General features: G+C 39.9%; 1 protein-coding gene across 3 annotated transcripts in view; it reads left to right on the top strand.

Moving 5' to 3' along the window:
• Positions 1-23,695, top strand: part of LOC106088359 (tyrosine kinase receptor Cad96Ca) — a 168,928-nt gene that overhangs the window by 3,558 nt on the left and 141,675 nt on the right. For all 3 annotated transcript variants that reach the window (XM_013253836.2, XM_013253837.2, XM_013253838.2), the window contains exons 2-4: positions 6,742-6,884; positions 16,773-17,011; positions 17,075-17,950. In XM_013253836.2, the coding sequence (XP_013109290.1) occupies positions 6,809-6,884; positions 16,773-17,011; positions 17,075-17,950 (1,191 nt within the window). In that variant the 5' untranslated portion in view covers positions 6,742-6,808. The remainder of the gene's footprint in view (positions 1-6,741; positions 6,885-16,772; positions 17,012-17,074; positions 17,951-23,695) is intronic.

Here is a 23,695-nt window from a genome sequence, read left to right as displayed (position 1 = left end):
TTTCCATAATCGTTTGTTCTGACTAGTATAAGAAACAAATTGCAAGCAGCACGATGTAATCTGTCGGTATGTTGGCCTATTCCCGTACAATGTATTTCTTCCGCGAATCCATACGGGTATATTTTGTAGTCCTTACCTTGCTCTCAAAAGTGACTTTTATAAAAAGTCCGCCGGATTGGCATGGGGCGAATTGAACAGCCACTCTGTGGATCAAATGAAGTACAGAACATGATTTTTTTTTGCCATTCCTGGTTTACACATGCTAAAGCACGGAGTCGAGTCTTTTTGTGACGGTGCCGAGTCTTGTTAGTACGTCCGTGGTCTGCGACCGAAATATTTGCTTGCAGACGGTTCCAAAACAGCGACCAACATGTTTTACCGATACTAAATTGCTTTTACTTTGATTAATTTGAGCTAAATTTCAAATGGCTCCACCGTGCTACCACCAAAGCTGCAATTGGCCGTTTCTTACATTTCTCCAAGATTTGGCATCATTTGTTCTTTAGATGGTGCCTTCCCTTGGCTACAATTTGGAATTTTTGTTGCGTCAAAGTTGATGGGCATGAATTTGCTCATTTCAACCTTTTAAAGCCCATTTATTTTGCATAAATTATACCTAAATATGAAAAAGTATGTATTTATTTATTTCATATTATTATAACAGTCCACAACTTACATTTTTACTATATCTATCAAGCAACAATTCTATTCGATTGCTCCAGAGCTCCCGAGTGGATTTCGAACAGCAGCGAATGTCATTATCTCGAATGTCGAAAGTGCTTATTCGATAACGAAAGTCGCAATGCCAACACAAAAAGTTTCAAACAATTTTACTCGTTCACGTATGCGGTATTTCGGCCCCAGCTCTCAGATCTATAATGCTATATCGTGTTTTGGTCTGGTGGACGGCACTTCAATAGTACACCTACTGTTTAATACTCAGTCGGATCCCAAGGATGGCTTGTTTGGGCACCACAACCGCCCTGTTATGCACTGAACTATGCACTGAACTGAATGCTACACCCAATGGCAGAGGAAATTGTGGCTAAGATAGCTTTTTCTTTGATCATGCGGCGGCTACATACACTGTGTTATCCTTGGTAGAATGCCCGATAATCCAGACAGTATCGATTGCCTGAGCAGCGTTGTGGCACACAGAACTGGTGAATTTCGAACTGTTCAGCCAGATCTGCAACAGCCGAGGTCGGTTTTTAAAGTACGTAATTGACCCAACTTGTTTTATTGTATTATATTTGTGCAAAATATGTAAAATTCATACAATGCTGCTTTGGTATTCACATTACACACATTTTTTTTTATATTTTTTGTTTTTTCAAATACAAATCGAATTGAGTTAATCAAAAAAAAAGCTTTTTATTTACCCTACAGTCGATTGCATACAAATTGTATTTGCCCGTTACGCCAGTAATGAGATTTATTAAGGCTACTACTAAATAGTCAGTGCTTCGTGACGGGTGAAGAAAAACATTTTGACTGCTCTTTACACGAACACAGGCTCTGTGTCTCTCATTCTTCGTACCCTTGAGTAGTTTAAATCCAAGAATTCTTAGTCCACAAACCACTCCTCCAAACACCCGCGATTCCTGGATATTAATAACTTCAAATCCTCCTGCCATCAGAAAGTCTTTTAGTGCCGCCGAAGCTGCCTTACAATGGTGGAGATTTATCTGTAGAAACCGGACCATAGTTAGAGTTAAGATTTTCCACTGCTGGCTTTAGCCTTGCCTTGAGTACATCCTCTCAATACTCGTTTGATCTTGGAGTGATGACTTTCCTCATGTACCCAAGGGACAGTTAACATCGCAGTGGAACTACTTTTACTCAGGGCACTGGATTCTTGCTGTCGAAGTACCTCTTGAGTTTCCTCCTTCTCCGCTCACACCTTGTGCCTAATCTAACAGGATTATCCAACCAAGCAGGGATTATCGGGCCCTGCCTCTACTCCTACTTTGATCTCCTGCAATCTTCCAGACTTAGCATACGGCTTTCATACACCTCGATAAATACTGGATGTCTCCTCATCCAATCTACTAATCTTTCAGTCGGTTTGGGATTGGGATTATAGCCCCTTAGTCTCCCAAGTATGGAATCTTTATATCTCAGAGAATCTGAATCTTTATATCTCAGAGAGAGATAGAAATATCTTTCCCCGTCCGTCTCTCTGTTAAGATTAGGCAAATGCAAGCTGCAAATTTGCCCATGAACATTCCATTAAGGAACAGGGTCAAACTTCTAACATATCAATGAGTGCTGTAAGATTCAAGTTTAATCTTAATGATGGGGCCTCCTTTTTATAGCCGAGTCCGAATGGAGTGCCGCTGTGCGACACCTCTTTGGGGAGAAGGCATAGTTCCACACAAATATAGCCAGCACTAGGACGGGATAACCACCGCAGAAATATTTTTTATTATGTGTAGCCAGGTTTCGAACCCAAGCGTTCAGCATTATAGACGGACATACTAACGACTGCGCTGCGATGGCCTCCGATTAAAAAAAAAAAAATTAGGATATGAGTTCGAATTTTACACAAATAATTTTTTACCATAGGTAGATATACACTTTATTATCACTTGTAGCGTGTAGACGTGTTTATTTGAGCTCCTGATAAAATACTACAGGAACTTACGGTTCCACTAAAGACTAGAGAAGTGTCCTCCAGATCGAAACCGTGGTTCTCCCGGGATATTCGTTCGGCTATTCACGAGAGGAATATGTCGCATCGCAGGTGGAGACGTTTCAGGACGCCTGAGTTACATGATGCCTTTCGCTTAGCAAGAGATCATGTCAATAAGTTGATTAAGATAGCCAAGAAAGACTACTATTACAGACGCTTTACTTCTGCAATAGGCTCCAAGAGAACGTGGAAGGTTATTCGAGACATAGGAATTGGGAAAGATACTAATAGATGTTCAACAAACTTGGACATCAATGGGCTTAACGATGCTTTTGTTAATGTCCCACAGATCCCAGTTGATTCCAATTTCTATGGCTTCAATGTCTCCCCCTCCCTCGATGACGACTCTGGTTTTGGCTTCAGCTGTATTGGTCCCACTGATGTCCTTGAGTGCGTCGCGACTGTAAAGTCTAACGCTGTCGGATCTGATGGCATTGATCCTAGATTTGTAAGACTCTTGCTCCCCCTTATTATTCCTCATGTAACCTATGTTTTCAATAGGATTTTGACCACGAGTTACTTTCCATTAGCGTGGAAACATGCCAAAGTCATCCCACTGCCTAAAAATTCCAAGGAATATAGACCAATTGCGATTCTTTGTTACTTGTCAAAGGTCTTTGAGAAATTGTTGTATTTGCAAATGCCGTCTTTTGTCAACGAGAACTCTTTGTTATATGTGAGATAGTCCGGATTTCGACCTTACCACAGCTGCGTAACTTGGCAGAGGTCACTGAGAGGATCAGGGTCAATTTGGAGAATGACAAGATAAATTTCCTTGTTCTTCTTGACCATTCTAAGGCATTTGACACTGTGGATCATTCCTTGTTATGTGATAAGATGAGACATCTTTACAATTTTTCCTCTACGTCCGTTCGTCTTATTTTGTCGTACCTGTCACACCGTACTCAGTCCGTCAGTTATAAGTCTTCTCTATCGGCACCTCTGCTTGTTTCAAAAGGTGTTCCTCAGGGATCAATTCTGGGTCCTCTTCTCTTTTCATTGTACAGTAACGACTTGGCGGGTCAATTGTCTTATTGTGAGGTACATATGTACGCTGACGATGTACAAATATATATCGGCAGTCCGAGGGACGAGATTGCTGAAAACATACGTCTGCTTAATCATGATCTGTCAAGAGTCAGCACGTGGGCGAAAGCCAATGGCCTGTGTCTCAACCCTGTAAAGTCCAAGTGTGTGGTTATCAGAAACAGGCTGTCTCGTTTTTCATGTGATGTCGGTATATTCATTAACGACTCTAGATTGGAAATCGTTCCTCATGCAAAGAACTTGGGCGTTGTTATTAAAAGCACTCTGACTTGGAGTAATCATATCGACTCTGTCGTTGGTCAGGGATATTCAAAATTGCTTGCTCTCTGGGCCACTCAGTCGGTTACTCCGCTGCGGGTTAGGTCTCTCTTGGCAAAGACTTATCTTGTTCCTAGCATTCTCTACGGCTGTGAGTTGTTTGCTAATTGCGACTCGGTAAGTAGACGTAAGCTAAACACCTTTTTTAATAGCGTTACTCGTTATGTATTTGGCTTGAGACGGCGCGATTCCATCTCTGAATACTCTTTATCTCTGTATGGCGTCTCCTTACAGCACTTGTTGTTCCTAAGATCGCTTACTTTCCTGCATAAACTGATCTACAAGCAGGCACCACAATATCTGTATGGATTTATTGATTTCGCCAGATCTACTAGAGGTAAAAAAATCATTCCCAAAATGTATCGGTGGCTTGTTTCTGAATGGCATATGTTCATATTCGCTGTACGTCTCTGGAATTCTCTTCCTAACGATCTGCAATTACTCAGTAACTCGGCAACATTTAAAACCAGACTTTGGAAACATTTTACAGCATTAAGTTGATGAATGTTAAGACTCATTTATATATTTATTTTATTCTATACTTACCTTAATTTCTTTTTTTCGGATCAACTAAGTCTACTAATTCCTTTTTAATTGATAAATTCACTTTTGTTTTTTTTTTTTCTTTTAAATTCAAATCTACAAAGCCACAATTGTTAGTTTTTTCCGTAAGTTATTCATTCAAAATCTGTGATGTATTGTATAGCTATAGATTCTTAGTTTTAAGTGTTTACTATGTACAATTGTTGAGGATATTACCCGCACTTTAATTATAAGAATTTAATATTCTTGTTGTGCGGGTGTAAATAAATAAATAACAAAATTACAAATAATTAGACATAGCCCTCATATGAACTTAACTACCGACGTAAGATCTTGAGTCAATAAAAGTTGCATTTATTACCTGATTTTCCTGATATTTGGTACGAAGAGTTACATATGATCCTTTACACATCCGCGCTAAGTCGATCTCTATTTGAATATAGCTGCCGTATAGTCCAATCTCCCGGTTTAAGGCCTTGGTTCTAAAAAAGGTTCTTTTATTACCCAACTTTGATGAAATTTGACACAGTGAATTTAGTTTGACCGTGGGTATCCACAGCTCAGCAGGGCCGAAGATAAGTTTGAAAATAGACCGATTTGGCCCATTTTCAATCCCAACCGACCTACAATAATAAGAAATATTTGTGCAAAATTTCAATCGCCTAGTGTACTCTTTCGAAAGTTAGCGTGCTCTCGACAGACAGACGGACGAGCGGATGGAAGGACATTGCTAGATTAACTTAAAATGTCATGACGATCAAGAATACATATACTTTATGGGGTGTAAGACTCATATTTCGGGGTGTAAGAAACAGAATGTTGAAATTAGTATACACCCCTCCTATGGTGGAGGGTATAAAAATGTCCCGCATCGTTCCTCGTTGGTGGTTAAGTTTGGGGGGGCTATTATTATCAGCCCGAAGCATGGGCTGGTGGCTAATAATGTAATAATACAAGTGTTACCGAAGCATCCCATCGGAAGAAGCATCCCATCGGTGCTGTTCTTCACCCCAGATGCGAAGTTCTGCTTGTTTACGTATTCACTTAGCCAGAAATGAGCCTACTTGTTGATTCACTTGGTAGATTATGACATCATCAGAAGTTGCATATACATATATGTATGTCCCAGAGCACAAAAATTGATAGTAAATTTCGTTGCTGGTTTGTGAGTTTCTCCAAGATAAAATGGCAATGTATACTGAACAATTTTCACTTTAACAGGCGACGCTTGAGCACAGTAATCAACCAGTCCTAACAGATCTTCACTAAATTTGGCACGTATGGATTTATTACTTAGCTTAACATCTCTTCCTCATTCCATCAAAATCGGTTGGGACTTGGTTGTACCGTCATTTTTAACACTTTCTAATAATGTCAATGTCAACAAAACCTGTCAATCTGTCGAAATTTAAAGGAATTCTGTGGGTAATTTAAATTGAGACATGGGAGAATTGAAATGAGAAATATATCGAAAATCGGAAAATGTTGAAATTTTATACGTTATCGACGCTGAAACATATGCATAAAATCGATATTTCGAAATGTTATAGTAACAACTATATGTAAAATATAACTTTATCGCCAGGTACATGCTTAAGCGAGTCGTACGGATTTTTTTCGAAGAAAGGCTGCGTAAAGTGGATGTGGAATAAATTGATCAAGGAAGCTATACTCGTAGTAGAAATACGACCAATAAGTATGAAAACAAAAATGTCGTAGGGAAAAAACACATTTATCCAAGCATATCTCGCTTTAAAACTGATTGAAGCCGATCTGCCATATAAACTTCTTGAGCTCACAAAATGAGGACTTTTTTTAACTTGCTTAGTGGAAGGTGGGTGCTTAACTCGTTTTAATTAATAAGTCAGAATGTTATATAATATTTGTACTAAAAGTAAATAAGTTTATCTAAATATCATTTATATCATAGTTGGTTGCTTTAAAGCATTGTTGTTGTTGTTGTATTTCTCGTTCTTGGGCTATCTTTTTAATGGAAATATATCGGGGCCGATTGTCTGATGTATAGTGCCAAGGTGGTTGCCGCACGTTTCTTCTGTTTTTATTTTATTAGTGCCAGTTTTTCATTAAAATATATTATCACCTGAAATATATAATAATTCTATCTTCTTCTGGTCTAGGTAAAAACCGCTTGGAATGTTAAAAGATAACGCGCTTAGGAGGAATAATTGAGACGTGTGAAGAAATATGAAGCGAACGCAAATCAGCGGATTCGCAGTAACGGCTATACAACTTTTTATTTTAATAATCAACGTTAAATCATGTAAGTATCATAGAATACTAACATTTATTTTCTTTATCACATGTCAACTGCACTGCAAAATGAATCCTAGCGGCAAACGTTGGAGAGAGATATGAAATACACTGAAATATCACTTTCCAACCATTTTTCCTTATTCTTAAAAATTTTCAGCTTTAACTTTAGTACTTACAGCTAAAAGCTTACACTAGTCTTGATTACCATATCAGTTAAAAATAATTACAAATATATATTAACTAAGAAGTTTATTTCGTTATATCGCATTGTATTTTTATGCTTCATGCCAAATTACTTCTTCTGTCTTAAGGTTAGGTAAGGTTGAACAGAGGGTGTGGATATTAATCCGCCCCGTGCCATTATGAACATACACATAAGCTAGTAATCGGCTTATTGTGCGCTCTAAACACTTGAAAGTAACCTCGAAAAGGAAAATACAAGTTAGGAATTTCATGCTACTTACAAAATCCTTAATTGTTTTCTAAACCACGCCCCTGGGTGGTAAATGCTTGGTATTGTGTCTCCACCCACGGACCGGTGTCTGTTAGCAGCGAAAGCCGGGCAATGAAATAGGAAATGCTCCAACGTCTTATCATCTTCCCCACATACTATCACTTGCCGCACCGATTTTGCTTAAGTGAGCTCGCAGTACTATGTGTCCCGTTATCATACTGAAAGCTATACTGACCTCCTACTTACTTCCTTGCAGGAATAGTCTTGTATTCTCAAGATCCGGATCGCCCACATAGGGTTTTCACCGACCTTCCGACCGTTTCGCGTTCGTGGACTACACTTTTAAAACGAACTGCGTCGACCCGAAAGGCTTTGGGCTAACCAAGTTTTTTGGCGGCAGTAAAACAGATATCAGTCCTTGGGTTCTCAATGTAGACCCCCAGGCAAACTCTGTCTCTAGCTTTGATCCATCTGTATAGCATGATCTCCCAAATTGCAATACCTGGGTTCCATCAGTCAGTCACTCCAAGGCAGCAGTGCCACGTACTCGACCTCAAGTGACGTCGCAAGTATCCATTCGGAAACCTCTTCTAATTCATCAAGGTTTCCTACCGTTGCCTCGATAATACCGTAATGGTATGACCTGCTCCTATCCTCTATCCATTCTCCCATCGCCTCAAGTTTCATAGCCGCTGTGGCTGCCTCACACTTAATCTGTGTGTCAATGGGTCGGATATCTAGAACAGTTTCCAGTGCCCTCGTGGGCGTGGTCCTCATCGCTCATGTACTCAACGTGTCCTCCGTTACGTTTCAGTTTGGACATGGATTTTTGAGAGAAACTTTTTTATCTTGGCGGCGTCATTAACACTATCGATCTTTTAGAAGAAAAGCTTCCAAGAGGCACGTTTTGCCGCTCTGGTAATCTTATTGTATTCCTTGAGCCGTGTGTAATACACATCCCAATAAACTTCCGCTATTTTACGACGTGTTCTGTTATAAAATATGCTGACCTTTTTCCCAATGTTGCGAATCTCCTCGGTCATACAGGGCTTTTCTTGGGCTAATTTTCCACTAGTGAAGTCGTAATCCACTAAACATTGTCTTCTATGCTTGGAAAATCTAAATTACCTTGCCCAAATTTCCGAATTTAGGGCAGTTGGTTTTCAACTTATTACGGAAGCTTATCAGTTTCGGCGCTGGTCGTGTTATTTTAAACCTAATGTAGCGGTGGTCTGAGAATGAGCGCTCCATGGAGACCCTTCCATCCTAAACCTCATCGATTAGATTTTCCGAACATATTGACACACCTTGAACCTCCTCCCTTATCCTATTAACAAAGGTAGCGGTGTTACCAATATTAAGTGTTATTAGGTTATTAGTATTCTGTTTGTTAGGCGGTATTGAGTCTCCTTACACTGCACGGTATGATGTCTCAAAGACTCCCTTTCAAGTACTCTGGTCTTAAGTGGAGGATCTGGTTAACGATCGGATTTTCGAACATGTGTGGAACTCTGTAGAGGGTCCACCCATACAAATGATGAGCTGCAAGTATAGAGGGGACATCTTAATGCTGCGTTTTGCGTCGGCGAAATGTATTGATATCGTGAAACAGCTAGTCAGAGGACTGTTACTTTCAAACTGAGGCCACAGCCATCACAGAAGGGGAAGATGGTTGCTGATAATGGTTAGGAGCCGCCCTTGGTTAGCAGTTAGGAGTCGGAGGTCTTCCACAGGGAGGAAAAGGAGGAATGAACTCTCCCTGTAGTTGGCATTGATCAAGTCTCCGTGACGAGTTTGGCTAACACTAAGGCATGGGGCACCACAGGAGTAAAGCTGTCTTTTTCAAGATTGGGAAGATTAGGATAGGCAGAAATTCTTATTTAAGACATCAGGCCGTGCAGCGGCAAGTGACTCAATATCGCCCAACGAACAGGGAAAATCACGTCATCTCTCAATATTGGAAAGACTAGGATAAGCAAAGATTCTAATACTAAAATATCAGGCAGTGCAGTGGCAAGAGACCCAACACAGCCTTACAAACAGGGACCCGACGATGGATCCATCACTGACTTCAAGATTCGGAATACTGGGATAAGTAAAGATCTTAATATTGAAACTTTAGGCAGCGCAGCGACAGGAGTCCAAATTCAGCCGAACGAACATGGTGCCCATGATGATATCATCAACTACTCCCAAGAAGCCCATTTACTTAAGATTTGGAAAAGATCCTAGTATTGAAACAGGGAATGAAAACTCAACACAGCCTAACGTACAGGGACCCGACGATGTAACTATTACCGATTTTATAAAGAGTCGGAAAACTAGGATGACATCATCCAGTCCAGTGACAGGAAAGTCAATGCTGTCTAAAGAAAGGTAGCAGACGATGAGATCATCACCTATTCCAAGATGCCCATTTACTGGAGGACCAATGATTGAGGTAATCCAGATAAACCTCCACCTCTGATGGAGAAAATCAGCAAGGGCAAGATTCATATAGCCTTAATTCAGGAGCCATGGACGACCCGGTACAAAGTTTTTGGACTGAACCATATCAACTACCAATTATTCTATGCTAACACTGGTACTTGGCAGAGGACCTGCGTGATTTGTCATAAAAAAAAATTTTCCTCAGATTTGTCAACGTCGGATCCAACAGTGGTGAGACGGTGGATCATACCTGGCATCATTTTATCTGCCTTTCGACTAACCGACACCGCCACCCACGTTGAAGCTGCAACGGTTCGTGAGGAAAGCAAAACTACCCCACATTTCGTGGGGTAGTACGACTGCACTGATGGGGTCCTTCGACGATAGTTGTCCTCTTCGGGAAAGGAAATCAGCCACTGGATGGGAAAAAACCCTGGAGAACCGTGGAGATTCGCAATATAGGGAAAGAAGTCCGCAGACTTTTTAACAGAGCACGCCGAAAAAAAGCGGAAGTTTATTGGGATGTGTGTTACACACGGCTCAAGGAATACAATAAGATTACCAGAGCGGCAAAACGTGCCTCCTGGAAGGTTTTCTGCGAACAGATCGAATGCGTTAATGACGCCGTCAAGATAAAAAATGTTCTCTCAAAAACCCAAGTCCAAACTGAAACTTTAGTAGACGACATGGGAGTGAGAACAGAGATAACGGAGGACATGTTGTGGCTTTTGATAAAACCCATTTTCCACAGGATACGACGGGACTCACTGAGACACTGGAATCTTAGGATGATGACGTTGATCGAAGGTTTATAATTACGGAATTTATGGTGAAGGAATCCTTGAGGAGCTTCAAACCATTTCAGTCACCCGGAACTGATAGAATATTTCCGGCGTTACTACAGAAAGAGGCTGACTATCTGGCGCCCCATCTGTTCAATATTTTCACAGCGTACCTAGGACTTTCATATGCTCCGATATCCTGGCAGCAGGCAAGGGTGGTGTCTTGTATATGGCATATGAAAGGGTCTTGTATATGGCATATGACTGGGCTAGACCCAGAGGTCTCAATGTTAACCCAGAGAAGACTGAAATGTGCCTGTTCACGAGGATGACGAAGGCGGGCCAATTTAGCGCTCCACGTTTCCACAATTAGACGATTTCGATATCTGACAAGGTCAAATACCTAGGTGTAATCTTGAACAGAAAGCTGAATTGAAAGTGTCACATTCAGGAGCGTACTGAGAAGGCTCCCAGATGTTGGGCACTATGTAGATGGGCCGAAGGCTCGAAATGGGGGCCCTAATACGAGGATAGTCACTGGCTCTACAGGAGCGTGATTAGACCAATACTTACTTACGCCTCAGTAGTTTGGTGGACTGCTATGGAGAAAAAGTGCAACAGAAGGACCATACAACATGTTGCCTTGGCATAGGCGGAGCGATGAGGACCACGTCCACTAGGGCACTAGAGACTATTCTAGATATCCTACCCATTGACATACAGATTAAGTGTGAGGCACCCACTGCGGGTATGAGACTAAAGGCGATGGGAGAATGGATTAAGGATCGGAGCAACTCATAACATCGCTGTATAATCGAGGCTGCCATCGGCACAGTCTTGGATTGACGGAACCCTAGTATTGCCATCTGGAAAATCATGTTACACGGATGGATCAAAGCTATAGGACAGAGTGGGCCTGGGGGTCTACATTGAGAACCCAGGGACTGAGATCTGTTAATACGATCACGGAATGCGTGAAGTGGTGTGGTGCTAACGCGAGGACGTCGAGTGTGAACATCTTAACCGACAGTAAAATTGCTATAGGGGCAATAACAACCAGGACGGTAAGGTCACGAACAGTCTTGCAGTGAAAGAACGAGATGAACGCCTTCTCTAAGGATGGCAAAATCCTCATCGTTTGGATGCCAGGCCATAACGGAGTAAGGGGAAATGAAAGGGCAGATGATTTGGAAGTGAAGGCGAGAGGGCAGCCGTCAATAAATTTGGTCAACCCGAAGCCTTTCGGGTCGACGCAGTTCGAGTAGGACAGAATTCCTAACTTAAAATTTTCTTTTTAGAGATTATTTTATAGTTTTTAGAGTGCATAGTGGTATAGTGCGGATTAATATCTGCACCCTCTTTTCAACCTAACCTAACCTTTGTTTAATTAAAAATTGTGAACTTTTGAATAAATCCATTAAAATTTTTGAACTTCGAAACAACAATTGAAGCTTTTGTTATATATTGGTAAAAAAAAACAAGTAATTCTATATACCCTCCACCATGGATCGCATTCGTCGAGTTGTTTGCGCGGTATCTCTTTTTAGACAAACAAAGGATAATGAATAAAAACTGTTATGCTTTTGGAGCTATACCAAGCTATAGTCCGATTCGAACCATAAATGGATTGAATGCTGAACTTTGTAGAATTCATTGTGTAATATTTCAATTCATTCGTATAAGAGTTGCGCCTTGTAGGGGCTAAAGAAGCAAAATCGAGAGATCGGTTTATATGGGAGCTGTATCTAGCTATAGATCGATTCAGACCATATTAGACACGTATGTTGAAAGCCATGGGAGAAGCCGTTGTACAAAATTTCTGCCAAATCGGATAAGAATTGCGCCCCCTAAAGGCTGAAGATGTTAGGACCCCAGATCGGTTTATACGGCAGCTATATCAGGTGATGAACCGATTTGCGCCATACTTAGCACAGTTGTTCAAAGTCGTAACAAAACACCTCGTGCAAAATTTCATCCAAATCGGATAACAATTGCGCCCACTAGTGACTCAAGAAGTCAAAACCCAAGATCGGTTTATATGGCAGCTATATCAAAACATGGACCGATTTGGCCCATTTACAATCCCAATCGACCTACACCAATAAAAAGTATTTGTGCAAAATTTAAGCGGCTAGCTTTACACCTTCGAAAGTAAGCGCTCTTTCGTAAGACAGACGGACGGACGGACATGGCTAGATCGACTTGAAATGACATGGCGATCAATATATATACTTTATGGGGTCTTAGACGCATATTTCGAGGTGGTATAAACAGAATGACGAAATAAGTATACGCCCATCCTGTGGTGGAGGGTATAAAAAACGTTGGCAATTTTGGTCTTTAATTTTTTGTTCAAAAGCATATATTAAAAAGTAATAATTACTTTGTCTGCTGTTATTTAAATCCGATCAAAAATTAGCATATTGAAGAAAGTTTGAGAAAATTTTAAGTTGTGTGCTTGTTAAATTGAAAAAAAAAAAATTAAAAAAGGGGAATATAAATATTTTTGAAATATTTTGAAATTTTTTAACTTTTTAAAATTCGAAAACAGCAGGCAATGTTCGCAGTTTCCGCAACAAATTACTGTTGTCCCATTTTCCGCAGACTTTCTGCTATTTCAGCAAACATTCTATCTGTTTCACTACAAATTTCTATGGGTGTTCACTCGTCTCGTTACTTGGTGTCTTGTTTATCAGTTTTACTCAGTTCTCAAAAGCAGAAATGAATAGTCTTGCGCAGGCATTTATTTTGTATTTAAAACAGCAGATTTTTATAGTTGAAATGGCAGTACGATATGTTTGGTAAAACAGAAGCATTATGCTTGCCGAAACAGCAGTAATCTCTGTTTTCCCTTTTCCAGCTAACAAATATTGTTGTTTTAGCATACATTTTTGCTGTTTTGAATAACACATTTCATTGATTGTGGATTCTTTGCATGGCTGTACCCCACAAATGTCGTTAGCATTAGGAGGGGGAAACCACTGCTGAAAATTTTGGATTCGGACCCAAAGTTCAGTGTCAAAGGCGGGCATGTTAACCTCTGCGCTACGGTGACCTCCAATATTAATAATTATTAATGCTGTATGCATTTGCGAATGATTAGAGTATCTACACTTGTTGCGTTTATTACGTCATTGTGTTAGAAGTAGTACACACTTCGAATCGCTTTAAATTCAGTACCGTTTAAGTTATCAATATTTTTTTTCTCTTTTGCGCTCATTATTCTTTGCGATTTCATAAAAAATAGATTTAATCATAACTAACTGACTTATTGCTGAGATTTATAATAAAGAAGTAAAACAAGTGAAGTTCGGCCAGGCCGAACTTTGGATAACCACCACCTGGGGTTTGCCCTATAGCAGCTTATGCCCCATAGCAGCTATATCGAAATATGTTCCGATTTGGACCAAATACTAATAAGTACAAGTCATTGTTCAATTGTGTATAACAAAATATTGGTCTGTTTAGTAGCTATATCTAAAAATAAACCGATCTGAACCATATACGACACGGATGGTGAAAAGCCTAACATAAGTCACTGTATCTAATTTCAGTGAAATCGGATCATAAATGCGCCTTTTGTGGGACTAAAACCCCTAATCGAGAGATCGGTCTATATGACAGCTATATGCAAACCTTGATCGATCTAGTCCAAAATGCAGAAATATGTCGAAGGGGGTTAACGTAACTCACTGTCCCAAATTTCGGCGGCATTGGACACTATATGCGCCTTTTATGGTGCCCAAACCTTTAACCGAGAGATCGGTCTTTATGACAGCTATATTCAATTCTGGACCGATCTGGACCAAATTAAAGAAGGATGTCGAAGGTCCTAACACAACTCACTTTCCCAAATTTCGGCGACATCGGACAATAAATGCGACTTTTATGGGTGCAAAACCTTAAATCGAGAGATCGGTTTATATGGCAGCTATATCCAAATCTGAACCGATGTAGGCCAAATTGAAGAAAGATATCGAGTGGTCTAGCCCAATCTCTGTCCCAAATTTTAGCAAAATCGGATAATAAATGTTAAATGCGCTTTTATGGGCCTAAGACCCTTTGTATCTTCCGGTAAAAAGGTAATATCTAGTTGCTCCTGCCTATTCCTGGTAATAAAGGTCGGTTTATCCCCTTTACTTCTCCTCCCTACAAAAGCGGCTTCAACCAACGACTTAATGTTTGAAGGTGGCATCTCTGAATCGTGTGCCATATACAGGGAAGCCAGCCTGTATTGAAACTTGTTTATTTCAAGGCTTGCTTCTACTAAATCTTCAGTGCTTAGCGACAGAAGAAGAAAAACATTAAGACTACTCTTTGCGAGAATGCAGGCTCTGTGTCTCCTATTCCCCTTACACTTGAGTAATTTAAATCCTGGAATTCTTAATCCACCAACCGTTCCTCTACACACCCATGGTTCCTGAATAAGGACGTTTAGTGCCGCCGAAGCCGCCTTACAGTGGTGGAGATTTATCTGCATAAACCGGACCATAGTCAGGATTCTGAACTTTCACCACTGTTGTGTTAGCCTCGTCTTTTGATTCCACCAGGAGTTCATCCTCACAAGATTCGTTAGATCTTGTCATGATGAGCTTCCGTACGCATCCATGGGCAGGTGAGAAAGCTGTGGAACCACTCTTCCTCCGGACACTGGACACCTGCGGTGTGGACGATTCCTCCTTAGATGCTTCACTAGCTGCTGCTGTTGAAGTACTTTCTGAGATCCGTGCTTTCCCGTTGGCGCACACCTTGATCCCAGTCCAACTGGATGACACACCCACACAGGGCTTGTCGGGTCCGTTTCGATGCCATCCACTCCTGTCACGATTGTGGCAGGGAGATTTTCTGTCTCCTGCAATCCGCTAGACTTTAGCGATGTGGTCGATGGTTCATCAGGCAAGTGTTCAGCAACAACTGCTGAGCCGTCTCCTGATTCTCCAACCCCACCGCTTCTATAAACCTTCGGTTTCAATTTGTTGAATCCGTAGGATACAACCCCTTCAGACTTGTTGAGGTCTGCGAGACAGCAGGAGTTTCGTACGAATACTGCATGTCTCCGGTCTCCATCAGTATCATCCAATCTACCAATCTTTCAGTCGGTGGTTGAAAGATTGGGATTACATGCCCTTAGTCTTCCAAGTATCGCTTCAGGATCTGAGGGAATCCTTGGTATCCAAGCATGCGGATCTCACCAATCTTTTTTAGCGCAAAACGATACATTTCAATTGAGTGTTGATCGCCGAAGGCAATTAGTCTGTATCGGCCCCGATACCAGCCTGGGTCGTCACAAACTTGAGGAGACCCCGGAAATTCCGCAAGGACGTCGCAGTATGCTGATGACAGTCCATTGACTAACCCACTCCAATTCCGAATCTAGACGTGTAGTCTTTGGGGTAGCATGTGCAGCAAATTCCCGAGCCCAATTTACAGAGTCTCTCTCCCTATTAGTGAGAGTCTTAGGATTATTAGCACCAAGCCTCTCAATAAACCTGAGAGCGATGAGTTTTCTATTATGCCAACATAGTGGAGACTGAAGCAGCCGCTCCACCAGTCGAGGTTTCAGTAGCAGACAACATGATACGGCCTAATACCACCACCGCAGCTGTTGGGTCTTTGGTGTCCATTCTAAGCCTACTCCCGTGCTCTAGATCTGCCGCTGCACTGGAAACGGGCCCAGATCATCAATGGTTACCTCTATCGGAGCTATCCTTGAGTGACTTGAATTTTTCTTTCAAAAATAATGACCAATTACGAGTTACAGGAAAATTCTTACGGAGCGAAAACAAAACGTCCGCTCCACTCAACGGTTCAAACAAAAAGAAAATGCCTATTAAATTATTGCGAAATCCGACTAGTTCTCTTCTTTGTCAGAACACAAACGAAATTCAAACAACAAAACACAAAAAATACATCAATGTTGAAGCAGATTTGAGTCCTGCAAATTTTTACTGGAAAAGTTCGCGAACAGACCTAATATGTGTGACGGCATAAAAAAAATCGGTATAATATGGTATAATACGAATTTTTAAACTAACGGAAATTTTACTAGTCTGACCTTCAAGCAAATTAAACCCAAATATAACATTACTTTTCCAGCAAATTGTTTAAACCACTTCGACTCTATCTGAAACCCGTTAACGAAAATAAATTTCAGGTGTATACAAATATAATAATGAATATATCAACTCACTTTCTAATAAATATATTTGACCTTTGTTCTTTTTTCTAGCATCATGTCAAGACGATTTTCGCTTAAACTCTCCTCCGATTCTTGTTGTACCCGATCGAAACTGGCGAATAATGGAAAATGAACCAATCGGACAAATTATTACTCGAATTCGTGCTGATGATTCCGAAAATGATGAACTAGTATTTGGTCTTGAATCCCAATACAATTCAACAAAAATTCCATTTCGAATTGATCCCATCGGTGGGGTAGTATATTTAAGTGATAGTCTTGTTGGACGAGTAAGTAGTAAAATGACACGCAATATTAATTTTATGTTAGTTCAACATTCCTTCCATTCCCAGGGCGGTGAAAAATTTTTTCTATATGTAACAGTTACTGATGGTCAGCTAACAGCAAAGAATGAAGTTTACGTGAATATCTTAAGTGCAAATGATAGAAAAAATCGCATCTCTAAACCACCGCCCCCAACATCACATGTCGTTCAAAACATATCGGAGTTTCTACCGTCATTTCATAGTCTACCGGGCGTCCAATCAATCAGAAATCACGTACCAAACAGTAGACCAAACCTACCTGCTGGGTTCAACGAAAACAACTTTTCACCAACATCTGTTTACAACTATCCAAATCAAAAGATACCAGAATGGTTTCTAAACGGAAATGCTAAATACGATGTAGATAACGAAGATAATTTGGGAAATAGAAATGAAACCAACACCTCGATAACATCTCCGACAATTTCAAAATCTACAGGTCGAACTAAACTCACTGTAATTGTTCCACATAATTCTACAATATTGCCAACGTCACCAAACGCAACACCTGGCGTGCATACGAGCGTCGAATCAAGTGATAGTTCAGTTGTTCTAACCAATAGTGGTGGGAACAAGGAACCATACGATTATCGTTCACAAATTGTTCTGAGTATTTTTGTCTCGTGTGGACTGTTTATTGCTTTTGGTATTGCAATGGCTGTCATGTATCGCAAGCGCTTATGCGCGTTTGCAAAAGCCTCTACAAAAAAATCGAAGGAGGAGATGGCCAAAACATCGAATCAGAGTAATTTTAGCACGAGTAGTACAACTGTTGACAGTCGCAATTCGATGGTTTTGAATCAATGGAATGGTCCTATAGCTTATGGCAACCGCTACGTACCATGGGAGAGAGGAGATCTATCTCAGCAGGATCAACAACAGCAGCATGAAGCACAACCAATTGTAAGCAAATTTCCTAATTTTAATGCATGTACATATTTAGCACTGTTTGATATTTTTACTGAATGTTATAAAAGGCCGTCTACCAGACCATAACACCATATAGCATTATAGGTCTGACAACTGTAGTAAACAGCCAGTACATGACTTGGGGGTTAAACGCCAAACTTTTGTCCATGGCACTCTGGCTCTGGTGTACAGGGCAAAAGATGCCATTCTTGGCATTACCCAAATGTTTGATTTTAAGTTGAATTTCGGGTCCAGCAAAACACCCTTTCAGTAAATGGAACATTCTCTCCTCCCAAGGAGGCTGGTTTCATAGCGGGTAACTTGTATCTTCTGCAGAAAAGACCAACTTCCGTCTTAGACGGATGTATGCCTAGTTCACTTTCCTTAGCCCACATCGCTGTCTTACGTAGGACTTCCTCGTGTATATCTCTTGGAGTGCGGGAAATTTAACTTAACCGCAATAGCCACGTTATGAGTATTAGCGGTCACTTTACGATTTTTTTCTCATATAGAGAATAGAAGAGAAAACAAAAAAAAATTCATCTATTCAATAATTTCATATATTGAAACTGTCCTTTTTTTAATGAACATTGTGATTGAACTTTGAGCAATTACCAAAAAAATATTAATTGATTCAGTCTTTTTTTAATTGTATCTGAAGGTTATTTTTTTATTGAATCTTGTTTCTAATTTTTTTAACCCATTAACCCATTAATGCCTGACCCTGGAACAAAGGAAACGTTTTTGATGAAATGTCATATATTCATTATTCATAGCATTTATTTTGTCACAGAAATTTTTAACAACATTTTTTTTAATTAAAAAAAAATAAAATTTTTGAAGAAATTATTTTGTTTCACTATGTTTTTACAACAAAAAATAAGCGGATTATAATGACTTTGCATTCAAAAATGTTAGGTTGATCGCAATTAAATTATTTTTTTAAATAGAAACACCATCAAATGCAGCAAGACATTAAAATGGTTTCAAAAATCTCACTTGTAAGAATTTTGAGAAAATTTTTGGTTAGTTTTTTTTTTTGATTTTTTACCAGATTTCAACCGTCTAATTTACATTAATTCAAATTTCATCTGGATATATCTTTCGTAACTCGAGCTAAAATTTTTCTTAGATGGCTATATTCTTGGGTATTTTACTACCCATTCATAGTTAATGGGTTAAAACAAGTATGATCTTTAACTCTATAAAGATAGTATATATGATTTTTCTTACTATCAATTTTGCATTGTTATGTTCGTCCTTTTTCGAAAAAGTTTATCCGCTCGAAATTTTACCAAATACATTCTATATATGAGATAAAACTCCCAAAGAAACCGTCTTTCGCTTGGCTTATTGAATCTCTATTGTCTAGACGCAATTCTTATTCTAGTTTTGATCAAATTATGCCTATAAACTATTACATATTATGACTATGTAATCATTCGGACGATCCTAATTATTACATAGTCGTATTTTAGATAAATGTTTTTCTATTGGGTACGCTTCCCCAGTACATGGTTTTTATACATGTACTGCAATAGGATAACATTTATTGTAGTTATATTATATATAAATTGGTAGACTTAAACCGCTTCGCTACACTTCCGTTTATCAATGGCGGAACAAAATGTTCGGATCCATTTCTGCAATGTGGCCTTTGTGGTGACAAAAACTTACAACTTATATTGGCAAATCTGCAACACTGTTTTTATACCCTCCACCATAGGATGGAGTATACTAATTTCGTCATTCTGTTTGTAACTCCTCGAAATATTCGTCTAAGACCCCACAAAGTATATATATTCTTGATCGTTATGACATTTTATGTCGATCCAGCCATGTGCGTCCGTCTGTCTGTCGAAAGCACGTTAACTTCCGAAGGAGTAAAACTAGCCGCTTGAAATTTTGCACAAATACCTCCTATTAGTGTAGGTCGGTTGGTATTGTAAATGGGCCATATCGGTCCATGTTTTGATATAGCTGCCATATAAACCGATCTTGGGTCTTGACTTCTTGAGTCTCTAGAGGGCGTAATTCTTATCCAATTGGAATGAAATTTTGCACGACGTGTTTTGTTATTACATCCAACAACTGTGCTAAGTGTGGTTCAAATCGGTCCATAACCTGATATAGCTGTCATATAAACCGACTTTGGGTCTTGATTTCTTGAGACGCAATTCTTATGCGATTGGAATGAAATTTAGCATGTAGTATTTTATTATGACTTTCAATAACTGTGTCAAATAAGGTTCAAATCGGTTCTTAACCTGATATAGCTGCCATATAAACCGATCTGGGATCTTGAGTCTCTAGAGGTCGCAATTATTATCCGATTTGCCTGAAATTTTTACACAGGTCTCCAACATATAATTTAATTGTGGTCCAAACCGGACCATATCTTGAGGAAGATGTCTTCTAGTTCCTACAGTTGAACTATCCAGATCGCTTTAAAAATCGCAACTACTTGGGAACGTTCACATCCGCTAAATCAGACAGGTTCTCAAAGAAATGAGAACTTAAAGTGGAACACCTTCTGCCAGTGCGGGACACACACACACAGAAGGTGTTCTATAGTCTCTTCTTCTTCGATGTCCTCACAGCATCTGCAAAAGTCGTTACTGTCATACTGTCAGCATGTTTTCCGATTAGACAGTGACCTGTCATGAGGGACACAATGACTGAGGCGTCTGTCCGAGCTAGTGACAGGACTTTTAATCAAAAAGATGGTCAGGCAGGGTGTAATCCACACTGTCTGAAACATCGGACATTGTATCAAGAATAAAACAGTGTTCGTAGCCGTCACATGACGAAAGAGAAAGCTCCCATAGCCTCACGGCAGTGGTCCAGCCACAAAGTCCAGAGGCATTTGATGTAGCATTTAATTTAGTGCATCAGATGGTGTCGTCCTCAATGCGGCTGTGATGGACAAACAAGCCATCCTTTGGATCCGGTTGACTATTGAAAAGTAGATGGACTTTTGAAGCGCCGTCAACCAGACCACAACACCATATAACATACTAGGTCTGACAACTGCAGTGTATTCCAAGTGCATGACGCGGGTTCTTACCCCCAACTTTTGCCAATGGCTCTCTTGCTGGTGTATAGGGCAAGAGTAGCCTTTCTTGTTATTTCCAAAATTTTGGATTTGAAGTTCAATTTCCTTCCTTTCGGAAGCCCACTTCGCTGTTGCACGCATATCTCTTAGAGTGATGGGAAACTCTCCACTAACCGCAGTTCCCCTAACCTTTTTCTTCCGGAGACAATAACATATTGTTAATGGCTATATTTTAAAGTAGAGGAGACAACACACCTCTTAGAGGTTTTGCTCTGCTGATCCATCTTTTTAGATACACAGATCCCAAGCCTGCTGTAATACATCTTCTAGTAAGTGAGTTATTAATTCACTTTCTTATGGTAGAATTGATGCCTGGAAACTCCAACTCATTCATGATTGACGTCGGTTTGACATTATTGAAAGCACCTTGAATGGCAAGAAAGGCTACCATTGTATATTCCTTGACAGCGAGAGAACCCTCTATGTAGCCGACTAGGTCGTCAAGGGCTGTTTAAGTGGACTTGCCATTTCTTTGTTCATGCTGCTGCCGCGACGGGTTATCTCCGAGAATCTTTGCCCTAAGATATGTTTCTAAGAACCTCTCAATTGTGTTCAGCAAAAAGTATGACAGACTAATAGGACGGAAGTCTTTCGCCTTCGTGTCGTAGGGTTTTCCTGCTTTTGGAATGAAAATGACTTTCGTGTCCCTTAATCCCACAGTTATATATGATATGCTGATACAAGCAAAATATATCTCCCTAAGCCAAGGAACCATTTTATCAGACACAGCTTGTAATTCAACCGGTGATACATCATCATAGCCTGGCGACTTAAAGGAGTCGAAACTTCTTATCGCCCAAAGGACTTTCGGCTCAGACACAATTTCCCCAATAACCTCGGACGAATGCATACCAGTGACAACCTCTTCAAGAGCCGCGTTGTCCGTCGGAGAATTTAACGGGAAAAGTGTATCAACGAGTGGTTTTTGTTGACTTCTGAATGTACCCCACCGTAATAGTTCTCGAGGATTTATTTATCCTCCATTATGCTGCAGAATTCCGCCCGGGATTTGTTCTGAGTCTTCTTCAGCTCGCCTTTATATTCGGCAGAATGTGTGCCGAAGTGTTTCCCAATCGGCTTTCTTTTATTTAGCCTCAGAATCACTTCTGTAGTATTGGCTGAAACTGGTATAACGGTGATCAGAGAAGCTGTGGTCACAAACTGGAGGAGACCCAGGAAATTCCGCAAGAATATCGGAGTATACTGATGACCGTCCATTATCTATCCACTCCAATTATTCCTAGGTATGCAGCCCTGTTCTTCTCCCATGTCGACAACTGTCATCACCAAACGACATTAGCAAAGGTTCTTGGACCCATTTTATAATTATTCGCCCCAGGGGATGGGGGCCCTCGGACCGCTTAATCAAATTTTTGCCCAGGCTACCTCGAAATTATTTTATTAAACGAAAATGTCAATAAAATTTTTTGTGCCTGCTCTATGCATTTTGCGACAATGTATATTGCCATGCGTTCTGTTCCATTTAGAAACAAACTGAAGAATCACAAAATAAAATACAAAATGAAATTTTCTATATAAAGGTAAAACTTGCAAGACATTTTTTTCTTAAGGCAAAAGCGAAATGTTGCTCAGGCCCGAGCATCCTCGAAATTATTTTTTCTAAAAGAAAGATTTCGATAAATTTCAATAACATCTTTTCAAACGAAAACATTTTCATAAAATTGTTTCTATATACAATTTTCGATTTTTTTTTAAAGACAAAATTTGTACCCCTTACTGTCCTGCGGAACGATCTACTGTCCTGTGCATACCAGATTCGTAGTCAACTCCCAAAGACCTTCCATTTTGTGACGTTGGACAATTATGGGGTTGGGGAGGCCCCGTAGACACCTTGGACCAAATTCTTATAACAAATTCTAAATATCTTTCGTTTGATACACATATTGTCTCAATCGGTAAATATGTCCTGCTGAGGGGTTTTGGGGGGTGGGGAGGCGCCTCAGACACCAAGGAATAAATTTTTATATTAGGATTGGATTCTACCTTTAAATAAGTTAAATGTAGTACCCTATTTTCACCGGGGGTTAAAATTCTACCATCTGTATTTCAAGAAAATCGGTTCAGCCGTTTTTGAGTTTATACGGAATAGACAAACAAACTAAAAAACAAACAAAGCTCAACAATTTCATTTTTATACGATAGATTAATGCTTTCTGTTTGTTTGCGTTAAACTTAATGGAAATTAAAGTCACCAATTCACCGACAAAAACAAAAACCTGTTGAAATCATAAAACTAGTTTGAGAGCAAATTAAAATGAGCGCAAAAGAAAAAAATGTCATCAAAATACTGAAGCTGATTCGCCAAAACTATCACTATAATCTTAAATATTGGCAAAGACAACATATTTTGGAGGCTTTGAAAGATTAGGTTCGGCCTATAGATAGTGTTTTGGCAAGCAGTACAAAATTCAGCTCTTTAACCAAATGTAACCGATGGGTCAGCTCCTGCACCCAGTTGCGACCTCAATTTTCAAAAAAAGTAGGAGGTATCTTTACCAAGTTCATAGTAACAGAATAATTTTGGAAATTTTCGATTTTAAAAAAAGTGGCCTGCCATCCCCAAATAAAATACTGGCTACGTCCCTGCCTCCGGGTTACCGCAG

The sequence above is a fragment of the Stomoxys calcitrans genome, chromosome 2 (genome assembly GCF_963082655.1).
Source record: "Stomoxys calcitrans chromosome 2, idStoCalc2.1, whole genome shotgun sequence".
NCBI lineage: Eukaryota > Metazoa > Arthropoda > Insecta > Diptera > Muscidae > Stomoxys > Stomoxys calcitrans.
This window is presented reverse-complemented; position numbering and strand designations above follow the sequence as displayed.